The sequence below is a fragment of the Lepidothrix coronata genome, unplaced genomic scaffold, assembly GCF_001604755.1.
Source record: "Lepidothrix coronata isolate B3197 unplaced genomic scaffold, Lepidothrix_coronata-1.0 Scaffold19, whole genome shotgun sequence".
Classification (NCBI taxonomy): Eukaryota; Metazoa; Chordata; class Aves; order Passeriformes; family Pipridae; genus Lepidothrix; species Lepidothrix coronata.
The window spans coordinates 6,914,875-6,939,782 of NW_016690199.1; the positions used below are offsets into that span (position 1 = coordinate 6,914,875).

Sequence of the window (24,908 nt, forward strand, 5' to 3'; positions counted from 1 at the left end):
ACTGCAGTTCAAGCCTCCACATCGATTTTGGTTGTGCTGAACTTTACCCTTATCCACCTGTGAACACTACCTTTAGCAGATGTTTTTTAAAACACCAATATGACAGGTTTTTCATTTAGTCTTGCTTCTGAAGAGAGCAATATTCATCTCATATTTAAAAAAATCCCAAGTGGCACTAAGAAAGGTTTCTGAGAAAAGCCACACCGCATACACAACTTGGAGGGTTTGATGAAAATTTGACCAAAAAAACCCAAACAGATGAGTATGTTCTGTAGGACACTGTGCTCTGTGGGAATTATTTCCAGATATTCAACTGCATTAATAAGTTTATTAGATTGGTAATAATTTTTGTAGTCTTTCCCTAATATTTACCTGATTCTTCTAACAAAAAAAATTATAGTTATTACAAATCTAAGTGAGAGAAATATTTGCCAGGGTGAGAGACCAGTGTTAGATTTATGTCCTGCAACAAACTTAACTGGGCTGGAACTGACAGTGGTTTGTGAGTTCATTATGCTGTTTGCACTTCAGTCCTGAGGCAAAGGGCTGCTCTCAGGGGGCCCACTAAATCTAGAGAGTGGTATTTTATAGCACCTGAACTCTCAAAAGCGTTTTCCTCATGTACTTATTGAGCATTAGACATATTCCCTGTTTCTGAGCATGGGGTTTACTGCTAAGAAAAGGCCCCCTGAGATCCCATGCTCATTATTCTGTGATTTCTGTATTGAACATGCTCAGCTTAAAAAACATTTTTTTTACCTCCTCATAAGAGTAGGTTAGTAAGGCAGGTAAGAACAACCTGAAACACAGTGCCAGGTTCTTCCTTTATGTCATCATGCATAAAAAGGGGTTTGCAGCCAAAAGAAGTCCTGTCAGTATCAGTTTAACATCATGTGCCCAGATTGCACCCTTGACTGACACTTGCATATTTCCAATTACTTCCACGGCTTTGTGAAGCAAAATTTAGGGGACAATTCTGTTGCTGTCAACTCCCTGGGAAAGTATTTGCAGCTCAGTTATTTTCAGCGTAGAAGCAGCAGAGTGCTCACAGCAGTGCGAGTGCTTTTGTTAAGGCATCAGGGAAATTTGACCCTGAATACCTGAAGACACGAGATCCCACTGCAAAAAGCCATACTGGCATACACCTTTGACTAGAACCACAGAAGTGTGTACAATTTCTATATCCAAACATATGAGATGTCCATTCAGCTTGCTTGCTTGAACAGAGCTAGTCACCAAACCTTACTTTGCTTTCAGACAACTGCTTCATATGGAGTAGCCCAAGAACCAGTAAAAAACTATTAAAAGCTGTCAAGCTATTTAAATTCTGAAAAGAAAGAAAATTATCTATTTGCTTCTTTATACTGCTTGGAACTTTTTAGAGTGTTGTGTATTTATTTAATACTTTTCAAAGGATTACATCTGAAGTCCACGTTGAGAATTCCTTCTAAAATGAACAGGACATGGAGAAAAGTTGGAATCAAATTCTTTGAGCTGGGAACTGTCTTTATACTAGAGAACATTATTTAAAAACTCCATCTCTGCACACTCTAAAACTATACCTACCCCTCATTATTTTATTCATCCTTTTCCTTCACTGTTCATAAGTTAAAAAAAATTAGATCAAAAAATAAAGCATCTAACACTAGGAACCTGGGAGTCTGACAGAACATTACTGATGGAATAAGGGGAAAAGTGAAAAAAAAATTAGAAAAATTGAGTGCCTTTTAACAGCTGGTAGCTTGATACATCACAACTTGCCTTAGTGGAGAATAACTAGGCTAGTTTGTCTGAAACACACTGAGAATTAATAATAGTTTACCTGCCAAGGTCTTGTCCTTTCATTGCAACTGTGTTTTTATTTTTGGGCTCAACATCCTGAATGTGTGACATAAAGAATGATTTGTCTAAGTTCCTTTCACAGTTTACTCTTACTGAAAACCGTAACTTTGAAATAGATCTAGTAAAATGGCAAAAATAGATCTAGTAAAATGGCATCTTTGAAAGCTACCACGATGCAGGATCTGCTACAGAAGCTACACTCCGCCAGGTATCATTGCTGCAACACCTTTCATATTAAAGGCCAGGCAATACTGGCATCCAACATCTATGCAGGCAGGACCTGTCAAACTGCAAAGAAGCACCAAAGTGACCCAACTGCTAACCCAAAATGACAGCACTTTGTTCCACAATTTGCTGCAGATCTCATGGGGCTTACTTGAAGTATAAGTACAAACCTTTTTGCCAGTAATTTATTCATTTCTTCCATTAGTCCTCCTCCACCTCCTCCACTACTTGTTCGATTGGCATCGCTCTTAGAGACCCCACTGGGGCTGGACCCTCCTGAACCATCTTCTGGCTTAAGACAGAAATCAACACTGGAATTAATGAAAGGTTTCCTTTACCACACCCTTAATGATTAATTTTCTTAAGTATTAGGAACAGTGATCACAATCACAGCTCGAAACCAGAGATAAAGATGTGTTCTGCCTTGGGAAGAAGACCCACATGAACCCTTACTAAAACAAAAAAAAGGTCTGGGTGAGGCAATTATATGGGCAAACGATGAAAAAACCCACAGTGCTGTTTATTCACGGTTATGTTTATGCATGGTTAAGCAACCCTTACCTAAGTGGACACCTATTGACATGAGGTCTCAAAAGTCTACATTGGTTTTTGTAAGCATAGCGTAGTTCTAACCACTTATAAAAACTGAAAACACTGACAAACAGTACAACAGTGGACTTTGCTGAAGTAAAGACAATGGCAATGTCAGAACTTGCAGCCATTTGCTAATTAACATTTTCTGAAGAGTGTAAACTCCAGCAGACAAATCCTGCTCAGCTTTATTTTCACTGCAAACTCACATTTAAAAGTCCACCCAGCGGTCAGCTGAAGCGTGTTTCACCATGTTTCAAGCTGGATTTGCAGACCATTACACCCAGCTGTGCCAGGCTTTCCTGCAGCAGACAAGAGCCCATTGGGGAATCCCAGTAGCACCTCCTTACCCGTTGAACTCTCCTTAGTTTGGCACCAGCCAGAGCTGCTGCGAGCCCTGACACTGACCCATCTTCAGTGCCAGCCCCTTGGCCGGCGCCGGATGGCAGCGGGGGCGGTGGGGGGGGCGCAGCTCCCATGGGTGGCGGAGGGACTGGGGGGGGTGGCGGAGGTGGGGGCCCCCCAGATGAAGCAGGGATCACAGCAGCACCACTGGGGTGACCAGGTGGAAGTGTTGGGCCTGAAATGCAGAGAATAGGAATTAGACATGAAGCACTGTCTCCTCCAGCCCATAGACAAGGTCATGTTCCCACCCCCTAGGCCATGACCTGACTGCAGGACGAGTGATCAATTCAAGGAAGCACCACGCATGTGGAAGTATGGGAATGGTGTTTGTATCAATGGTCAGTCAGCTACAGTTATGTCCTCCTGCAAGACCCTGCCACTGACCAACTAGCCTTCTCCCTCTTCTCCCTGGCTGGGCTAGTGTTCTATTCTGTGTCAAAATCAAAACATGGACAACGCTTCCTAATTCATAAGTGGCACATCCTTCTGCTTCTCCCATAGCTTTCCACATGGAGATAAAAAACTACATCAGTGAACTCCATGGACTTCGGTTAACATCAGCTTTTCATAAGAATCGTGGGTTACAGCAACACATCCTCCTTTCTGTCGAACAGAAGGTGTGTGGCCTCAGCCAGTTTTGCAAAATAATCAGGGGAGACTCCAGCTCCAAGCACCCCGAGGTTCAGCAAAGCTCCTCACTGCAGCAGCAGCCTGTTGGAGGGGCGGATGGTGGTAACTCCGTTGCAGTGTTTTCCCTGTCTGTAACAGGTCAGTTGAACGAATACACCATCCCAAGGTATTTCCCCATGTACACTCTATCAGAACAGGCTGCTCCTGGTGCAAAATCACAGGTTCAGTTGCTCAGTAAGTGTTATTTTGAAAGACAGGTGGGTTTTGACTGAGAAACGTTTGGAAACTGTATTTAACATTAACAGCCTGTTTTTCTTCTTATCTGGATTTTCTTACAATACTGCCTTATTTCTGTGGTTACTTCTGCCATTATTTCACACTCCCAATTCCATTCTTGAAATGAACCATAGCTGCTATTAGAAATACTTCAAACATTTCAAGCCCTCTTTCGTTCATGAACATAATAGCTAGTAATTCATTGTGGGTACAGTTAATTGTAATTGCAAAACTACACCCACCTAATTAGAGGCCAGCCTCAGGCAAAAATTGAACTGAGTCAAAATAATGGACTGATGTGAGTCTAAAATTTTATTGAACTAAGTAGATTTCAAGGACTTGTATCAGCTGAAGGACTGAGCCTTCAGTGGTCACAGTAATATTTTTAGCAGAAAGTGAAAGGAAATGTTTTAGTTTTCTTCCTCTTCCAGGCATGTCACCTTAGCATTATATGTGGTTATAAACATGAATAGATCCAAGTCACAAAACTTATGCTCTGAATTGCAAATAGGCACTACTTGCAAGTGTTCTAACTCCGCAGGCTTTAGGTAGGCACTAGAAATCAAAACCATATGCAAAGTGGCCAGACCCGAGCTCTTGATCTGTCTTCAATGAAAAAGGTTTGCTGGAATAGTTATAGTGACAAGCCCACAACTATAAATGCAGTTTATACCAGGAAGAGAATTAAATAAATTACACAGGCACAGGGGATTTTGGGTAACTTAGCCAAAACCCATGTTCTGTCTTTTGCTGGTAACAGAAATACCACTTAAGAAAGAGTAAAAATCACAACCTCTACTAGTATTCCTACACTGACAAGAAGTCTATCACAGACCTGGCCTCCAGCTTCAGAAGAGCCCATCTGCTATGTTTAGACCAGCTGAAAACAGGTTCTATATGAGGCTCTTTGAAGCAATTTGACTGTGCTGAATGACATCTCCATCTGGCCTAATACAGTAAGAATATGCATTGCAACAACCCAGCTACAGGGTCCTGGCTCTGTAATGCTTACTTTTTGCCTGGTCCCTGGACCAGTCCTGAGTGATTTGGATACTTTTCCATCTCAGTTTCAGAAATCACATACAGCAGGAGTAGCTTTGGGTCTCTCAGCCCTTTTTCTAATGGTTACAGGCAGTGCCAACAGGGCTTTTTAAACAGCTGACAGCTATGGCTTTACAAAGGTCACAACTCACTCAGAATCAGTACTTACTCAAGTGGGCAATGGCTGGTGATGTCATGTAAGGAGGGGTCCTCCTGGGCATAGCCACCTCAGACACAGCAGCGTGGGGGGGAGGCAATGGAAGACAGTGTGACATGGGCTGACAACACTGCTGTGGAGGACAAGATGATGGATGGGAGGATGGGGAAGGAGCCTGGCCAGAGGAGGTGGGGGGGCTGGTGATGGTGGGCAGCGGGGAGCAGGGTGCACCTCCTAGGTGTGGCAAGAAGGACCCATCCACGCTTTTCACCTGGGTCCCAGAGGGGCCTAAAGCAATTTGTTCCTCAGGATGGCCATTCAGGGGTACATTTGCTGAGGTCTCCTGACCTGCTTTATCTGTGGGTCCCTTGACCCTGTCAGGTGGGACAGGAATTGCAGGCAGGATGGTGGGACTACGTGGCTGCAGGACATCACCCCTCTGCAGAGATGGTGCACTTGTGGCAGAGGGAGCAGAAGACCAAGGAGAGCATGAAAGAGAAGAGCCCCTGAGAGGCTGGTAAGAGGCAAAGGGAAAATGGGAATGATGGAGAGGGGGTGGAGACAGCGAGGTTCGCCTGATGCCTGGCATTACGGTCCTGCCGTTTGGGCAGGAGGGAGGGGAGGAACCTGGGGCTGTTGGCAGCTCAGAGGCCGAGTGCCTGTGCAGGAACTGTGGGGGCTCTCTGGCTCTCCACTGGGATATGAAAGGGGATTGACTGCCGGGCTCAGGGACAAAGGGTTCTGAAGAGACAGTGCTGGCATGAGGTAGTGGGGGGAGCACAACACCAGAGGCAGGAGCACCGCAGTTACTGGAGGTGGGAGGAGGAGACTGGGGCTGAGAGAGGGGAGAGGACAGACTTAATTGAAGGGTGGAAACTAAAAGAACAGAAAAGACAAATGAAAAGAATAAGGTGGGTATGCAGCAAGGAATGAAACCAAGGCAAAGTGGAACGAAGAAAAAGGAACCGTGAAGTAAACGCAAACAGAAACTCAAACAAAGCAAAGAGGAGATGGTGCAGGCACCAGCTTGGGGATTTCCAGCCCTCAGCAGAGCTGGAGGGGTGTGTGGAGCAGAACCCTGGCAGCATGGGATGGGCTGCATGCTCTGGTGACAGTGAGGCTCCTCCAAGCCCCACGTGAAACTGAGTCAGGATCACGAGCATCACCTTTGCACCAGGACAGCTGCAAGGGATATGCTGAACACAGAGGTGGCCACCTTGTAGCCAGAGAGGGGACAGTCAGCAACCCCTAGGAGCCATGTGTATGGCTCCTTGTGTATGCCAAGGCAGGATTTTGGCCAAGTTTCATATGCAGAATAGCACACTAATCTCTGCTGAAAGAGAAGTCCAACTATTTCTGTCGCTGAAAGTGTGTATGTATGTCTGAAATGGTTTCAAGTCAAAAACTAGAAAATTTTAACAGCTGAGGAAAAACATACCACTTATGTGACCAGATTAACTGAAAAAACTTGCCCAAAACCAAAGCCCAAACATAAGATGGCCATCTTGGCTTCCTTGCTCTGCCTTCTTTCAGAGAGGCAAAGCCATATTTTGTAGTTATAAACTATTCCTGTCATCTTTTCTCTCAGCTTAGTGCAACTTAATATGCTGTAGAGGATTTTCGTAGGCTCATTAAATATATATATATTCCATTAAGAAAGTCCACAGAAGACTCCTCACTTCATGATCACAAAATCCCCACTGATGAGCATCTAGAGCTATATTTTCCTCTGTGCTGTAGTTTGCTTTGTGCTGCAGAACAATGTGGACTGCTTGAGCACATCCAGCACTTCAACGCCTCTGTGCTGACATCCCCTGGAAACATGGAGTCACTCTAGCAGTGGTTGTGCTATCTGCTCTCCTCCTGGGTGTGGAAAAAGCATGTCCAGGCCTCCTTGGTACATCTAAAATGCCGCTCAGCTGTATAAGTTTTGCCAAGTGCAAAACCTGCCTAGCATCACCTGAATGCCCCAGACCTGAGCCTCTGCAAAACAACACAACCATGCCCAAATGCATGTAAAGTCTCTAGCTGACAATGCTTTAAAATCTGTTCAAAACTATAACCACTTTTAGTGGAGTAGCTCTTGTATAGCACCCCACAAATCCCACCAAAAGCAAGAGGAGACAATCAGGGAAAGACTGAATCTGCCTGATTTGATACATGCCTGTGGTAGAGGTTCTTCTTTCCAGAGATTCCTGGCGTTGTTGCTGTTGCTCCATCACTTGTCTAAAACAGTAATGAAAAAAACTCTTGGTTATTATGTATTCTTTATAATTTTGAGTACAACCTTTATACCCTGAGAAGCACTCAAGCTGTATGTCTTGGGTGAGACTCTCATCTGGTGAGACGGAGATGGGTCTGATTTCACTTGCCTTGGCTGCAGCAGTGCCATTTCATACATTGGAGAAGCTTAACCAGGACATTGCCCTGCATTCACCAGACACTGCAGGGGTTGGTTGATCCACTTAAGATAACTCCTCAATAGCTCTGCCCAAGGCCCAGGAGAGCACAGCAACCACGCGTGCCATTAACCTGAAGTGCATGAGCACTGCAAGGAAAGAGTAAGTGGCATCTTGCATAAAATCACAGAATCACAAATTGGGTAAGGTTGGAAGGAAACACTAGAGGCCATCTAGTCCAACCTCCCTACTCAAGCAGGGTCCCCTGGAGGATGTTATTCAGGGTTGTGTCCAGATAGCTTCTGAATATCTCCAGGGAAGGAAATATTCAGAATGACACAGTCCCGAGCCTCTTATGGGTCAGGAGCCCAAAGCACTTGTAGTTAAAATGAAAACATAACAAAGCTTTATCTGTGTTTTGGTGCTGACTGTACAAAGCCTCTGTTGTCCTTGTGCACATCCAAGCCCTTTTTGGCACAGGCCAGTCCAGTTGACAGCCCCAGCACAGCTGCCCCCGTGCCACCAGCACCCCCAGCAGCGCCATCACCGCTGTGTTTCCTCTGCAAACGCTCATCACAACACTGCACTGCTGCTTTTTTGGCACCTTTCACCCCAGGAGCTGCCAGCTCCTGTGCTACCCAGGCCCGGTGTCCCGCGGGGAAAGGATTGTTACAGGCGCTGGTCCGCAGGGATGTGCAGTTCCAAGGGCCCATCAGCAGGGGTCTGCTCTCGAACGCTGGAGTGCTCCTGCTGGAAGGAGCACTCCAGCTCCTTGACCCCTGCCACAAACCCCCCTCACTTGGCTCCTCTTAAAAAGACTGATAGCTAAAAACTAGACTATTTGCCAGGCTTTTTGCCAAGTGCATGGACATGGACTAAAGATTTCAACAATATTAAAACACAATTCTGAAATTAGAAATTAGTGCTGAAGCACTTGGTAACAAAGTTTATTACAATTTTCTTCCACAGTTTCTAGGCCGAGTTTGCCCTGAATTTGTTTCCTTTATGTTTGGGCCAGTCTTAATTGCACAGTTTTCTTTTTTCTGCAACAGCTTTACTTCTTGGTCTGTACAGTAAGGCAAGCTTAACTCTAAGCAACATTTCTATTTTAACTCCTTATGTAATATTTCAGAGAGATCTCCCTGTTACATTTTCACGTGTACTTTCCAGAGTCTACAATGTTAAACAATTCTATCTTATTTATATACCAATAGATATACCAATAGACTTTTTTTCTAGAAAGACTTTTTTCTAGAAAAAAAGTCCAAAAAAATAAAGTTACACTATGCAGAAAAAAGAATATCTTAATTTTCAAAACAAATTTCTCATATTTCAATTCTAGTTCAATACATGGGAAAGGAAAATCCACAACTTTGATGCAGAGGGATCAATCCTAAACTATTTTTATGCTCAGGATATGCAATCCAGGCAATTTCTAGAAAATTATTAGAGGCATCTTAGAAAATTATCATATATGCAAAAGGGAAACAGTTTTGAGAAAATCTTAGCTGGTTGATTCAACTTTAAGCTATGACACTTCAAACCAAACAAATAGAAATCTTTACTTCAATACATAGCCTGGTTCTTCCTTGGTAGTTATGGGCTGAATACATATGCAAAAGCATCAATTACACTGCTAAAATTTCAGCTGTAAACACATGTACTAAGAATTTCCCAAGCATACTGTCCGCTACCTTAGCTTGGCATTTATTAGCAAAATTTGATGATGAAGATCAACTTAATACATACATTTTCCCGATTAAACCTGGGGGAAATTCTAGGGTTATCAAGAGAACAGACTTTGAAAACTCCAGTCTGACAGACCAGGAAAGAAATATGTCTTACAACATCTCCAAGTCATTAGAGCTGCTGCAGAACAGGTAGAGGTGTGGGGGGCTCCCCCAAAAAAGGTCAACCACTGCCACTTGAAGTCACTGAGGTTCATACCAGCCCCTTCTGGCCTTGGTCAGAAGCAGGCTACATGTGCTGAATGCACCCTCCCACACATGCTAAAAGGAGAAGTTCTTAAACTCTTACGAAGTCAAATTTATTCCAGTCAAACTAAATAAAGCCTGAGACTGGCACAAGGCTACTTAAGGAGTATGCAAGGACTAAAGTAGAAGAGAGGACAAATTACACTCTGACTTAAAAATATATTAACATTTGCATAAAGGTCTCTAAAAAACCTTTAAAACAGACAAATTTTCATCGTAGATACCATATCAGTTTCCTTGCCTGTTTATAAGATGTTAAAAAAACCCATAGGCCTAAAATTAGGTCTGCTCTAGACTTAAAGAATGCATCAGCATAATTAAAGCTGAAAGTCCCCTAGTGCAGATACAGTAATATCTAAGTGCATCTACTGGCATAGCTTATTCCACTCCAGCAGAGCAAAAGAAGCTTTCCCAGAACCATGTGCCCTGTAGCAGTCAAATAATACCTACCCAAAAGGCTGTCTCTAAAGAAAAAGGAATAAATTAAATATTTTTATTCTAACATAGTTAAGCTGCTTACACTTTATATGTACAGAATAGACATCCAAATTTGAGGACTGAATTACGTATGGTCTGCAGAATCAGGGAGTTTCACTGGTTAAAGGAAGAGCTGGATCAGGTCTTTCAGCCAGGCAGAGGGACAGGCAATATCACCTGCCTCCGGGTGAGCAGGAGCTCTCTGACCTTTATGACAGCTCTGCTATCCCAAAGTAAATCTCACAAATCTCAGGTGAAATATCATCACCCGCTGACCCACTTAATAGTCATAGGCAAATCCCTACTCAACCTCAGCTCATTCATAGTTATTCATAAAGGCGCAGGAAACTAGTTTCCCTACCATTTCCTTATAGTTTTTGGAGGAGAAAAGAGAGACTCCTAAGTCCCTACCAAGCAAAAAGTTTACCCAGAGCTTCAGTTCGCTTAACCCTTTAAAAATCATTACAGAATCATTAGCAATAATTACAAAACATTTAGAACTGGCTTAAAAGAGGTACGAGTAAAAAGAACAGTGCTTATTGGTGAACAAGGACTGCATGTTCATCCAAGAACTTTGCCATAGATGATTTACTCACCTTCTCTGTGCTTCCATCTCGTCTGGAGATGGACCATTCTGGACCTGGCGCTGGGCAGCTGGACCTACAGGGAAAATGAGAGAATGCTATAAGGAAAGCAAATGGGGCTGACTTTTTCAAACAACAGTGCCACTCAGATTAATTGTCTTACTGTGACAGAAGGCCCTCAAGCATTATTGTCTTCTCTTTGCCTTATTATTATTTTTAATTATTTTTTTCCTATTAGATAAATCATTGCCTCCTGTACATTTTTAGTCTCACTGGGAGAACCCAATGGCTAAATGCGGGAGCAGATTTGTCCAGAAACTTGGCACCGTGGTACCTGTAGGCTACATACTAATCCCTTGGTGATGGTGAAGATGTTGTAGTGTTGCAAAAGATGTCCCACAGAAGGGCAGTCCATCACACTGGGATGCATTTCAAGCTTTGACATGGTTCAGATCTATTTCTCATGGATTATTTTGTGCTTGCACAGAAATTCAACAACTTTGCTGAGTTTGTGAGCACATACTAACTAGTGCTGCTCTGACGCTGGGCTTAGCTTCAAGAAGCTACATGATAGAAGGTGCAAGGAGATTCTAAATTAAACAAGCCTTTTACAAAGGTAGCTTTTCTTTTTACAATGTTGTTAGTCTTCTGCTTCTGCAAGATCCACATCAAGCTGAGCTTTCACTGGCATTCACCAACAAAAGCCAATTACACATGTCACCATTTAAGTCACATCTCCTCTCTTGATTCATCATTTAATCTCTGTATCAAGTACACTGACACTACATGCCACTCCCAGAAAGAAATAATTATTCTGAAAATAAAAGTAAGTGTCAGTAACATAAGGTATGGTGGTCTTGCATTCATTGGAAGGGGGATTGTTTCACTGATTTGAGGAGATGAGTTTCAACTGCAACTGAACACATATGAGTTCTATTAAATCCAACAACAATTTTCCTGATAAACTGAGAAGGAGATCAATTATATGCAGGAAATTATTATGTCTGCCTTATTTTTTTTCATTTTCAAATGTAAAATTTCATCCTTTTAAAAGTTTTCCAACAAGAGCAAATCAGAATGAAACACTTACAAACCTAAATATATCAATTTCAAATTCTTAAGGATATTTATGTCTATTTTCTTTATAAGTTACTGCCAGGCTGAATGTCATCTGAAAACCAATTTAGAAAGTATGATTACGTTAAAACAGGAAAGATGGCAGAAATGCATCGTAGTCAGAAATTTCAGAGCACTGACTGATCCAGAAGAAATTGTGCATATTTTGAAATGTGTTTAAGGACTAACATTTGAAGAAAGGGTACACAGCACTTTCCGAAAATCAGGCATGTGTGTTCCAATTTTGGGTCTCCCAAAACTGAAGCCAGTGACAACCACTAAGCTAAATGCTCTGACAAAAATATCTTAGGATTGGGTATGAAGTGAAGACAGTTCACTTCTTTAATGACTCATGACTGACAACTTAATATTGTTTATCACAGGCCTTTGGCAAACTATTTAGACAGAAATGCCACATTTTGTAAACATCATCGGAAACAATGAATAGGAAGGAGAGGGTGATTGTTTTTGGGAAGCAAGCCTCAGGAAAAAACTTAGGAAGTATTTGGGAAGCAGAGACCAGGCAGCTCATGTGAAAGGAGTTTAAGGTGTAACAAGGATCCTCTCAGAAACTATACATGACAAAGACAGGGATGGCTTTTAGCATGCTGAGCCAGCCCTCATAGGTATCGAAGGCAGAGATTAATTTTATGCTTGGTTCCACACATGTATGCTCTGCAATTCACATACAGCACACATCTGTGTGGCTGAAGGTTTTTAAATCCAAGAGGATTTCTGGGTTTAATTCTTCTCCACATTTTTAGATACTTCTCAGACCGGAGCAGACACGAACAGTAAGAGCCCTTGGTGATGGCTCATTTCAACATGCTTCTCTAGTCACCCTGAGAGCTGCCTCTGACCCTGACAGCCTCTGGGAACAGTTCACAGAGAAGTGCACTTCCTCAGCACAATAACCAGGAGAGACAGTTTTGCTACTGACCCGTTTGCAGCTCCACAGCTGCTGTGGTCTACATTTTTAGCAACTAATTAACGGAGGGGATACTCCGTGAATGTCTGTGTTTCCTCGCTTCATTGCTTTGCAATAATTAACCACGCTTTTATATAAGCATCTTGTGATTCAGCTAAAAGCAGCTTTTGGGAGCACACAGATGTTTTCCATGTTTGCTTGTTCTCCTCCTGCTCACCCGGCCCAGCACCCTCTCTGTCCTTCCCCAGCTGTCCTTATAGCCAGCAACGAGGAACTCCTGGCACAGGGCACTGCTTTACTGTGGGCATGATGGTTTCCATGTGCTGGTGGCTGCTCCTGCACCACTGCACAGAGATGTCTGTGTCTGGAACAACAGCCGGCCACAAAATAGCACCAGAGCTGTCGCCGAAGGAAAAACCCATGCCCTGGCTTCCACTCTGGTGCAGCTGTGGCAGGAAAGCACGAATAAACAGCAACAATGTCATCTTTTCTCTCCTGCCGGGGCAGTTCCATATGATGTTTCTTTTCCCTCTTTCACTTACCCTACAACTTCAAGCACCACTGACTGCATACACTTAAGTACCAAAACCAGGACCATTTATGTTGTTGAACAACCAGGATTTTGAGCTTCTTCAATACAGCAGGTCCAATATAACAAACTTACAGCTCTTTCATTCATTGTACACACTGGAAGCAGCCCCTGGTTGGGGTCTCTGCAACCCCTATAAGCCTCCATGGTTCTTATGGACCAGTGTGATGAATGTGGTGGACTAAGGAAAGGGCCCAGAGTCAGAGCTGAATAAGAAATATATATGGGTTTTAAATTCATGATATTGAAAATTTTTGTTCTGCATATGAAAAGAACATGATGATTTTGTGAAAAAAAAAAACCAACAAACCCAAACAAACAAAAAACCCCACCAGACTGTGGGAGGAAAAAAGGTGTGAGACAGACAAACAACTCTCTCATTGCTTGATGGTTTCAGCACATACTTGGATTATGGGAAACCAGGTTCAGCCATCAGGTCTAACCCATTGTCATTTATATCCTGGGAATGTGACATAAACACTTGCTTATCCTGATGAGAACAGAAGAAATCTTTCCAGACTACAAGCTTCTGCAAAGCTTTTCTTTCCCACTGCAATATCTTTCAAATAAATTGGCATTTTCTGACAGAACACCCTGCCTCCCATTAGTTGTCAAAAGCATTTCTGACTGATGTTAATCCCAGCGTCCCTGTTTGTCCCTGTTCAGGTACAGCCTGGACCACCATTCCCCACACAGGGCACTGGAGAGCGAGTCCTGGCCAGGCTGCCACCAGCTCCCAGGGCCAGCCTGCAAACCCACGCCGGGACTCAGCTGGACAGTGTATTTTGCTGTCTTCACCATAACCCCTCTCCTTCACCTCCACACAGCTGGGGGCTCCTTGCTCCTGGCTGTGCTGCTGCCTGACTCCCCTGAGTGCCCCTCAGGCAGACCAGCCTCACGATGAGATGTGAAATCCAGTGGGTTCTGTTCTCACTTCAGCCAGAGCGGGAAGCTCTCTGTGACCCCACACACCACCACTTCCCCTGTTCACAGCCTGGCTGTAATTTTTATGTGTGGTATTATTGCGGCATTGTTGCCGCTGTTGGGCAATCGTGCTGCAGCTGCAGAGCCTTGGTCAGCACTTTAAACACCTGCCTATGCCCTGAGGACCTCAACTTGCCCTCTCCTGGTGGGGACTGCACATGCTGGAGATGTCCTGGCACAGCCACATGCCACGATGCAGCATCTATCCAGGGAGTGGGAGCCACCGGGAGCATCAGCGCTGTGCTAGTGACACTCCCTTAAAGGTATTAGTAGAGACAATTATCCTGGACAAAGCATGGATCTAATTAGCAGGAAGATAAAGAAGGGTGCCTATTTACCTAGTCTAGATAAAGCCTGTAGATAAAGCAGGGTGCCTACACCACTACTGGAGCTCTAGCTAGTACAACCAGAGTTGGATGACACTGCAGGTCAGGTACACCTAAATTTCCATGGTGAGTTGAAGGACTGAGAAGAGGGATCGCTCTGCTCACTGTGCTCCATCGCTGCAGCTGGGCAGAGCCACGGGACCCTCAAGTGTGGTGCCACACTGCCATGACATTCCCATGACATATGTTTGGGACTCCTCGTCCTGGGGTCCTAGTCCTGCCTTTTTTGGTTTGATGCGCAACAGCGCACATGTTAGGAACTCTGCAGGCAGGGTCTGTCTGACAGGGATGCAGGGGCTGAGGCCAAGTACAGAGAGAGGAATGGGACAGTTTTGTCTGTGGGTCACTACCGGCTCACTTTTAAAAATGTTAATGCCATTAGGGTTTTGTAGTGCTGTTAAGTATGTGACAGGGTGCCTGCTGCTCCATACAGGATCCTGTTGGATCATTTGAATCACTGTAAGCAAAATCAGTCTGGCAGAGAGAGGGAGCACACCCACCAAAGGGAGGGTTTGAGCACAGTGTCACACAGTGTGTTTTCAGGCAGTTTGCCTCATTCCTATTACACATTAACTTGAAATAGAAAGAGTTTCAGAGAGTGTTATTCACAGGCTGGGTGCCTCTGCAGCATTTATAACAGAGTACGTTAGATATTTTCTATAATATCATTTACACATGGACCAAACTTTTCCTCTGAGAACTGTGAAGAACTTTATCAGCCTTAATTAAGCTTCACCAATGCTGTGAGGCAGAAGTGACTTGATTACACTCAGGCCATATCTGCACAAATAAAATTTGGTTGCATCAATTTACCTACAGGTGAGATTTGCTACTGACATAGTTAAACCTATGCAAAAGGTCACATAAGGCACTCCTATTCTGATGCAGACAAAATCTGGTTTGACCTAAGGCAAGTACACTGCAGTGAAAGGAGCATTTCCAACTGTGGGCCAGAAAACTTCTCTACCTTCTTTCCTTGTCCCTTGGTGACCCACAGTGCTGCAAGTCTGTGACACTGCAAAGTAAGACACACCCTCGTAAAACCATCCCCAGCAATGTTTTACATAACCTCATTTTACCTTATACTGCACTGGACAAGGAGCAGTGTTTATACAGCTACCAACTCTCAGCTGAATTGCAGAAGAGCTTAGAAGCTCTTAAAGCACCATCCCCAAGATTGCAATTGCTTTGCTTTTATATTTTACTTCTAAGATTACTTTAATCTAACATGAAACAGGCCCTGCTTAGTGTGAAACAAGGGTGTGAGTAGAGGGGGTCTGTGTGAAGTCTGTTCATTTGAACTAAAAACTGATTTAACATTCACTGCTGAAACTTTCTGATGTAGATAAGATTTAAGGACAGTGACAGAGCTGGAAAAACAAGCCTGGTGTTTAACATGGGAGTGCCCTGCCCTAGCACTAGTTCACACCTCCTGCAAGTAAATATATACAGGTGTGTACACTGTGCAGTTCTTTTTTTCATTTTTTTTTTTTTTTTTTTTTTTAGGAAAAACCAACAAATGGAATTGCAGGCATCCCTGTATACACAACCACACAGCTGTGCATGTGTATTGAGCAAGATGGAAGACATGAGATCCAGAGAGGAGTTACCAAATAGAAGGGCCATGCAAAGACCCAGTGCTGCAAGATGATTAGAAAGAAATAATCTTCAGTTAATCAGAAGTGCTACTGAGCATACCAACGTGAAACCAGAGTGCCTTTGACTCAGCTGCTAAAGCTGTTAATTCAGTTATTTTGCATAAAATATCATGGCACTTGTTTGATCCTGGCTGTTTATCCATCATGGCACTGGCACAGCATTTGATAATTTTTCATGCTGGTGTCTCGGTTGAGTTGGTGGAAAAAAAACTTTTTTTTTTCATTCTGAATGCAATAAAGATGAGACAGTGCTAAAGCAGCTCCTGCAGTAAGCAACTGCACTCTGGCAGTATGGGTCATAGTAAATATGTAAAGGACATGGCTCAGGTGCATTTATCTCAGTGTCAGTGCCTCAGTTCAGGAGCACAGCTTGGGGTACCTCTCACATAGAAGACAGCAAACCAACTTTAAAAAAGATTTAAAAATACGCATAGGTGACCATGCAAACAGGAAACCTTCCACAGTGAGGTGACTCCAGGGCTATTGGGGTCAGCATCTGCCCCAGAATGCAGCCTGGAGGGGTGAGACTGCATCCCCATGGTTAGGGCAAGCAACAGGGGTGGGACATTGACATGTCTGCCATGGGATGCCCTGTACTATATCTATTAACATAAAATATAAAAATTGAGTAAGAACTGGGAATTATTTTCCTCTCAGCAGATCAGCTCTAAGAGAAGAACAAAATGCACACTCATCTAGAATAGCATGAGCTTGTCGGGGTGGGGGAAGGTGGACAAGAAAAGCTGTTCCCTGGGAAAGTTCCCCCTGGGCAGGGGAAGTGGCTGAACGTTGGTTCCCCACTTCCCAGAGAAGTGCTTCGAGCACCAGACCTTCAGGATGGCAGCAAAGCAGGAGGTGATGCCTCCACAGCTCACTGGATCAGGAGCCCAGTGGATGTGCCGGGACAGGACCAGACCCTGTGCAGCGCTGGCTTTCCAAGAAAGAGAGAGTACACCTGGCAAGATGAGCACAGGAAACCCCCGCGCAGGACAGAAAAAGATGGAACTGGAGCATCCCAGGGGGATTCAGCTGTGCTGAGCTCTGAGCAAGGAAGAACTAATTCAGCGATGGCTCAATTATGTGCTAATGAAATAGAGGCGGGTGAGGCAGCCACCTGCCAGGCAGCACTGAGCTTGGCAGGGGCTGATGCAGGAGCTCTGATGCTTTTAGAGAAACAGCCTTGTTTCCGCAGGCAGTTTCATGATAAGTAAGCATCCAGCTTAGTTCATGACCAATTGTTTTTGTTAGGGGAGCTGCCTCTGGCTTTGAGAAAAATGTTATGTGCACATAAAGCCACAGGAATAGTTAGTTCTTTTAATTACAAAAAAAAAAGGCGTCACTGGATTTCTAAGCGTGTGATTCCAATATTGCTGGCCTTATAAACACACACGGCGAAGATGATGGGAGAAGATGTCAATCAGTGCCAGCAGTGAAAAAGTAATCCATAAAATTCAGAACCATGAGATTAGCTAAAAAAACAACAAAAAAGTAAATAAACTCGACAACTATTAGTATCAAATAAACAAGCTCCAAAGCACTTCAGTTTCCTCCTTTTTTTGATTGTTTTCCAGAATGTGCATCAAGCCTATTTTCCTGAACATCCAGGATTGAAACTTTTCTATAAAGGTTAAAATTAGCTCATAATCTTGTGTCTCTAGGCAGTAATGGAGCTTTAAGAAAAACACCAAATACCATCAGACTCTTGTTAAAATCAAGAGCATCTGTCATACTGAGCAGCTCTCCACCACTGTATGGGGGTTCAGTTAATGCCAGAGCCCAGGCAGTAGGTGCTCTAAAGAAGTTGTAAATCAATACACACCAGCTAAAGATATGCCTTATCTTCTAAGATATTTTCCTGAATTTGGTTTAAAGAGACAGGAGCACTGGCAATGCTGACCTCCTGCTCTGCACTGAGAGCACTGCTGAGCTCAGAAACCACTTTCCAATGGACGTCTCAGGCCCCACACATCTGTTCTTGAAATATAAACTGAGCACCTTCTTTTTGCACCCAAGTAAGTGCATACACCTGCTTATACCCACTTCACACTTACAATTCTTTACATCAAATAAAAAGCAGGGATTTGATCCTTTTTTTTTTTTTTTGGACAAACTGAATCTCTGAAGTCACAGGGGAAAAAGAACCAAGCCACTGGCAGGGACAGCAGTTCAATCAGCTGATATTTACACACTTAGCTGGTCAAACGTCATCTCTAGTTTTCTTTAACAACAAACTTACAACACATTAGATCAGAAATATTTATATGCACAGTGTAGCCTGATGCAGCACCCAAGGTGTCAAGAGCACTCAATGGTCTATTCTCTGCCCAACTCTGCATACAACCTTGCAAGGTAAGGCTGTCCATTTTTAAGTGTCTCCTTCCTTTTTCACTATTGGTGAGGCAGTAAAACCCTCAGGGCAGTCTTTTCCACAATGTGGAGAACAGCAGGGCCCCATCTGTGCATTGAAGCAACATGTACACATAGAAAACATCACATTATAAACACACAGTCTGCATCTATTTCATGGTTAAGACCCAGACAAGATCCATTTTACCAAGATTTAAATCCCAACACTCCTGTAACTGGATAGAGTGCTGGACAGAAGAAAACTTTTCTATGAACCATAACTAAATGGAGATATATTTTGGGATTTATGAAAAAAATCCACATGAAAAAACATCACTAGAAATAGGTAGTACTCCTTGATAATTAACTCACAGTCTAATAAACTCAATGGATAAACAAAATATTCAAATATAGCACCTTATCCCATTCACACTTATACCAAAAGCCAAGCTCTCTGCTTAAGGGAAGCAAAAGTCCCACTAACTAGGAAGGCCCACTCATCTCTGCAAATCCTCATTTCCAGAAGTGCTAACAGAAATTGAGTCACAGGCAAGTCATTATGGAGGAAAAAATAGGTAAATGTCCCGTTAACTACAGCAGGTATAAAATGCTGCCCTTGTTCATATCTGTTTTTTTTTAAACCAATATCTATTCCATATGTATAGATGCTATTCACTAGCAAGTAAAGATAAAAGTAATGCAACACATTGATTCCGAAGTCATCATCCCATATTCTTGCTGTAAAAACTTCTCCTGATTTAACAGCCCTGACTAATGCCACCATCTCCTGAACCTAAGGGGTCATTTCTTTCAAATATTATCTCAGCCTCCTACTGCCTGCCTGCCAGAATTAAAAGCAAATCAAAGACAAACGATCCATCAATGAGCTACAACTGCAAGCGATTTCCCAGCACAACAGGACGGCGGCACAGAACATCTCCATGCAAAAACTCCCTGGCACAAACATCCCTTCCCCCTGCCCGGGAGGGCTCCTGCAGGAGGAGCACGGCATGCAAGGTAGCAGTGAGGTTTCCATCACCTACAAGACATTCGGCACAGGATGATGCAGTCACAGTGGCAGAGGCAGAAGCAGTGCCAAATCCATTCCCTGCCGACCATAGTATGGCAGCAGCCTCCTCAGTGCACTGCTCTCTGCACCTTCCTCATGCCCAGCACTTACCGACCACAGGCCAGGTTTCACCAGGTGTAATCTATCCACTGCTGCAGCAGCAAAGTGGGCCCGGCCACTTAAATATTTAATTGGACCCTTTTCCTCACCTATCACAAGCCTTCGGGGTGTCTGAAGCCAGACTCCATTGTCTGGACTTTCACATAATAAATGTCGTGAAAGTAAGAAAGAAATTGCATTTTCTGCCTCCTGCCCCGGTCAGACCACCATATGTTCACCTACATGCAAGAAACTACAATATATGCAAAGTGTAAATAAGCAGAAAGTTAGCTTGCACGAGGGGAAAAAATGGCTGCAAATGAACATGCAGGATCAAGTTCACTGGTGGTGTAGCTTCTGAAGTCAAAGGGGTTCAGTGATGAATGTTGAGTAGTAGTCTTAAAAGTGTGAACAAGATGGATTGAGAAAAAAGCATATATGGCTTTAAATCCCCATCTACTGTCTTTCATTTCTCTTCATCACCCCATCATTCCTGATCTCCTCTGGTCCCAACACTTCACCCATTCTACTTTGCCTGCTAATCACTTTCCTCTTCTATATTTAAGTATGGCGGGTCTTGCAGAGGCAATCCTGTTGAAATTAATGGACAGTTTGTATGAGGAGGCTAAACGGAATATTTATCCCCTGTTCATCTTTGCCTCATCACCTTTGATCCACTTCTTTCCCTTCTCCTTGCTTTTGCATTATTCTGTCTACTGGGGACTTCACACAGCCCGATCCTCTACTCCTCAAGCAAATTCATAGCTGGTTTAGGAGATACATCTCCATAGCTTCAGTAACACTACTCTGATTTAGATTAAATAGTATTTTGACCCACTGAACTCAGTAGGTAAGTCTTTTATCTAATATCTGATTTTTAGAATATGCTGAATAAGAACTATAAGTCTCTTCCTATGGTTACACCAGGTGAAACCCATGTGGAGGCAGGTTCATAACTACCTTGCAATATATCAGAGACACTCCTACCCTTCTCAAACAATACTTATGCAGCATAACTGGGTAGTTGCTCACTCTCTGTATCTGCCTCCCACAACATTCTCAGAATGATGGAGTGATATGTAGATATTCTAATACCAAAGATGCTTATCGTATGTTTTCTAATGCTTGCTCTATGAATTATTTATGTCCCATTTTAAGTCTACAATATCAATACCTCTCAGGTATGCTCCACTATCAGATGGAGTGAAACAAGCATTAGCTAATCAATATTTGAGACAGCAAAAACTCTGTTAATAGCAAACTATCTCTTTCACTATGGCACACAGATGGTCTAAACTCTGCATATGCTTATTGTTTTCTGCCTGCTGGCTTATAAAGCCATTAGAGGCACACCAGCAACAGGAATATTACATTCAAACCCAAGTGTAAATTCAGGGTCTCACAGCCATAGATGCCAATGGTCATTACATTGTGAGGATTTAAGAAGATTCAGAAATATATTTAAATGAACAAAAATGGCACCAAAATTTTAAAATTGTAGGCTACGTTTTATATTCAGAACTCCAGTTTTTCTAGAGAAAACAGTATGATCAAACCATTGCATTCTCAGTTTTGAGGACACCTCAAATCCTTTTTGTTCTCCTCTGCTTTCCTCCTATATCTCACACTGAAGGGAAGCACCTGGTGTATAAAATATCAACTCGGATCTCCAAAGTGCTCACTTATCCTGTAACACCATTGGAATGACCTGCTCTTTCAAAAAAAACCAAAACCCAGTATTACACAAATGTAGGCAATTTAAAACAATGTATCAAACTAATGAGGGAATATGTAAACTCAGAGATGTACAATTTCATTCTGTCATAAGAATGCCTCTAACTCTTCCAGTGACTTATTGGGTCAAGAGTGATACCCCATATTTTCTTTATTATTGTCTTACACACTTATTTCTTACCCTCAAAGGTTGTGGTTTCTAAGGGGTTAAATCTGCTTATGACTAACAAAAAGCTGAAAAACATCCTTCGAGGCCAAACAGCATCTCAGGGAATCTCAAATTGATCTAATAGAGATTAACAAATTCCTACAGATTCTTCTGCAGACTTACCACCTGCACAGCAAACTCCCTGCCAACAAGTCTGCCATGGAGCCAGGAAACCAGTGAGTGGGTGTGCTAACTCCTCCCTCTCCCTAATCGTAAAATTAACATAATATTTTTAAATAGCACAATGTAGGGCAGCAGAGCCTGGGCCACCATGTGACTGAGTAAGTGGTGCAGATCTGCAAGGAGAGCACATATGAACTGGAAATAGGTTCCCTCAGGGATTCCACCATCACTTCTGACTCTGAAATGAAGATTGGTACCCACAATCCCATCAGAAAGAGAGAAACACATTCAAAGTGAAAACAGCAGCATGGCTCACAAGAAAAATAATTAAAGACCCTGAAAAGCAGTTTCCTCAGAGAGTACAACACAACCTCTGCTTTCTACTTTGGATAAACCAGACACTATCAGTGTTGGTCCAAGCTTGAAGAAAAAAAAGATCAGGTGTGGCCAAAAGGATCATGAAAATGTTTTTATAACACCTACACTGGGATTCCTGAGCTGTGGTACGTGTGCTACCAGCTGTATGCAAGTCACTTAAAAGGGATACTATATCGTCAGCACAGGGTACTGGGCATAACTCCCCCCCAGATCTTATAATTTCTTATTATCATTACTTGACTTTCACAAAGGTTACAGGCCAGCTTGCCTGTGGCAGCACAGATTTGTAAATGAGCAGCACTTGCAGATGCTGTGCACCTAAAGAGGTTTTAAGTAACAATTAAATTGACCATCTCTTACTCCTGTATAAAAATCAACCTTGACCTCATTTTGAGCATGAACCAATACCAGCTGGCTGGAAGGCAAACACTCCCCCAAATAACTGCTCCTGTAATCCTTGCAACAGGAAATCAATTGGACGAATTGCATTTTGACAAATATAAATCATTACTGACAAAAAGGCTGATAAATCCCTCTTGATGCCCAGCACTTACCTGGTGCAGCTGAAAGGAGATGTGCTAGAGAAATGCTTCTTTTTTAAATGGAAGTTGGAAAGTTAATTCCACAATCTGCAGCAGTAAAAATAAAGGATAGCTCTGATCCTGCAAGTGGTAGCAGGCAGGCAGGTGACTCTTCTACATGAAGCCTTTTGCAGGAAGGCTGTAATTATCTGTTTGAGCAGCTACTGATTGTATCTGGAGACTGTGCGCATAGGAGCCAATATGCAGCTGATACAACTCATGTCATTTTACTTTCTGTACATTTTGTCCTTAATTGAAAAGGTTGCTTTCCTTTTTGATTCCTAATATATATTATCCATGCTTGGGGAGGTACTTAACAGCGCATTAGATGGCTAAGAACCCACAGACGGTGCCAAAGCTGAAATAACACTATGAAGTGAACCGAGTGCTTGGTTTCTTTTTAGTGTCTGGCACTCAGAGGTTTGTACTCTAGAGAGCTCTGGAAAACACTCAAGAAGGAGAACAATGAACTTTTAAGTTCCTCAGCCAGACAAGAGTCACTAAAAAAGCCACTGTCATGCCATTGACCACATCTTTGTAGTTATCAAGATGGAAACTAGTTTCTTTTATTATGGGTCAGTGTTTCTTTTATTATGGGATGTTTTGTTACACCTGTAGAAGCCATTTAGACTGAACCAGGCTTACCTTTTTATATTGCCTTTCTCCATCCTCAACTTCCATTTCCATCATCACTTCCAAACTACTCCTGGGTACTGTGCCAAAAAGAGCTGAAGTGTTTCCCTCAGAAAATGATGCTTGCAGGACGGCTGCTAGTCTACAGACACCACATCCCCATACCATAGCAATTTCCTTGGAGTAAGGTTGTATGGAATAGATTTAAGACCTGGGAGAAAGCAGCCTGCTCAGCTCCACATTTTGTCCCTCTGGAGCTGCTCCCTGTATGGAGACTTGCCCACACTGAGTCAGGACTCTTAAGCTGATGGATCCTCTCCTGAAGTTCAGTGCCTTCAGTACGGGCACAAGTGAGTGAGACCAACCTAGGAATACAGCACGTATCCTTCAGTGCTTGCACAGACAGCCCAGATTCAGGTGCCTGAATCAAGGCTCGTCCATGGGAGTGAGAAGACCCACCTGGCACTGCATCTATTTAAGAACTAGACCCTAATATATATTTCCAGTTACAAACAATTTTAAATAGTATGCAAGATTGTAAGTTTCTGCCAAGAAATAGAGAGCATGAAGCATTCCAGGCAAATGCAAGTCTCACAGACCGAGCCCAGAAACCCCTCGTCAGCTCAAGTAAAGATTACAGCTACCAGAAAATTATCTGCGTTGGTGCATCTGGTACTGATGCCATTCTCTAATAATATGCTATGATTAAATCATGGCAGTGTTTGTGGTATTAAATTAAACTACATTTAAAAGACACACTCGCACTTTACATATCTTTTCTTTGCAGGGCACTGCTAGGAGCAAAATAGCTGCAAAGGAAAGATGAAGGCTGGTAAGCAAGTAATTTCTCATGACAGTTGTCCCATTTGCAAGTTATTTAAGCTGCTGTCTGTCAGTAGGCTGTAGTATGGTAACAATTAAATAGTCACTAGTACAATACCTATATTACAGTATATTGCTTTCTAAATCATCTTCTACAAAAAAATTTCCATCAGTTCAATTGATGGGGAAATTTGAAGTCTGCTACACTGCTATTAAGATCATTTGGTATAAAGAAAGTGCTGGCATGCATTTGATACTTCTCAGAGGGTTCGACTTTAATTAATTTAAACTTGCAAATTGATTATGATTCACTTGAAAATATTCAGAAAGTGCATTCTGTTCCCTGAGAGTATGAACAGGCATTTTGTGGGAGACCATGACATACTTTTCATATGATGCAGAAAGACTGAGACCCAAGAAAAAGCCCCAAACTCCTGTAAAGAGGATAGCAAGCACAATTAAAAAATAGTTCCACTTTGCAAACTTATAGTTGCATCACCAGTTTCCTAAAACCTCCTCAGTTATCGCTGCCAAATCTAAAAGAGGGATGAATCCTCCCTGGTGGTGTGTCTCTCCACTGATTACAGGAGAAGCCTGGGTGAGACTCTATGCCAGACTTTCAGTCCTATAAAT

At 42.9% G+C, this 24,908-nt stretch overlaps 1 protein-coding gene across 6 annotated transcripts in view; it reads right to left on the bottom strand.

Moving 5' to 3' along the window:
- Positions 1–24,908, bottom strand: part of EVL (Enah/Vasp-like) — a 126,877-nt gene that overhangs the window by 8,585 nt on the left and 93,384 nt on the right. For all 6 annotated transcript variants that reach the window (XM_017807636.1, XM_017807635.1, XM_017807634.1 and 3 more), the window contains exons 4-7: positions 10,634–10,697; positions 7,332–7,393; positions 3,009–3,238; positions 2,238–2,359 (exon numbers count right to left, since the gene is read on the bottom strand). In XM_017807636.1, the coding sequence (XP_017663125.1) occupies positions 2,238–2,359; positions 3,009–3,238; positions 7,332–7,393; positions 10,634–10,697 (478 nt within the window). The remainder of the gene's footprint in view (positions 1–2,237; positions 2,360–3,008; positions 3,239–7,331; positions 7,394–10,633; positions 10,698–24,908) is intronic.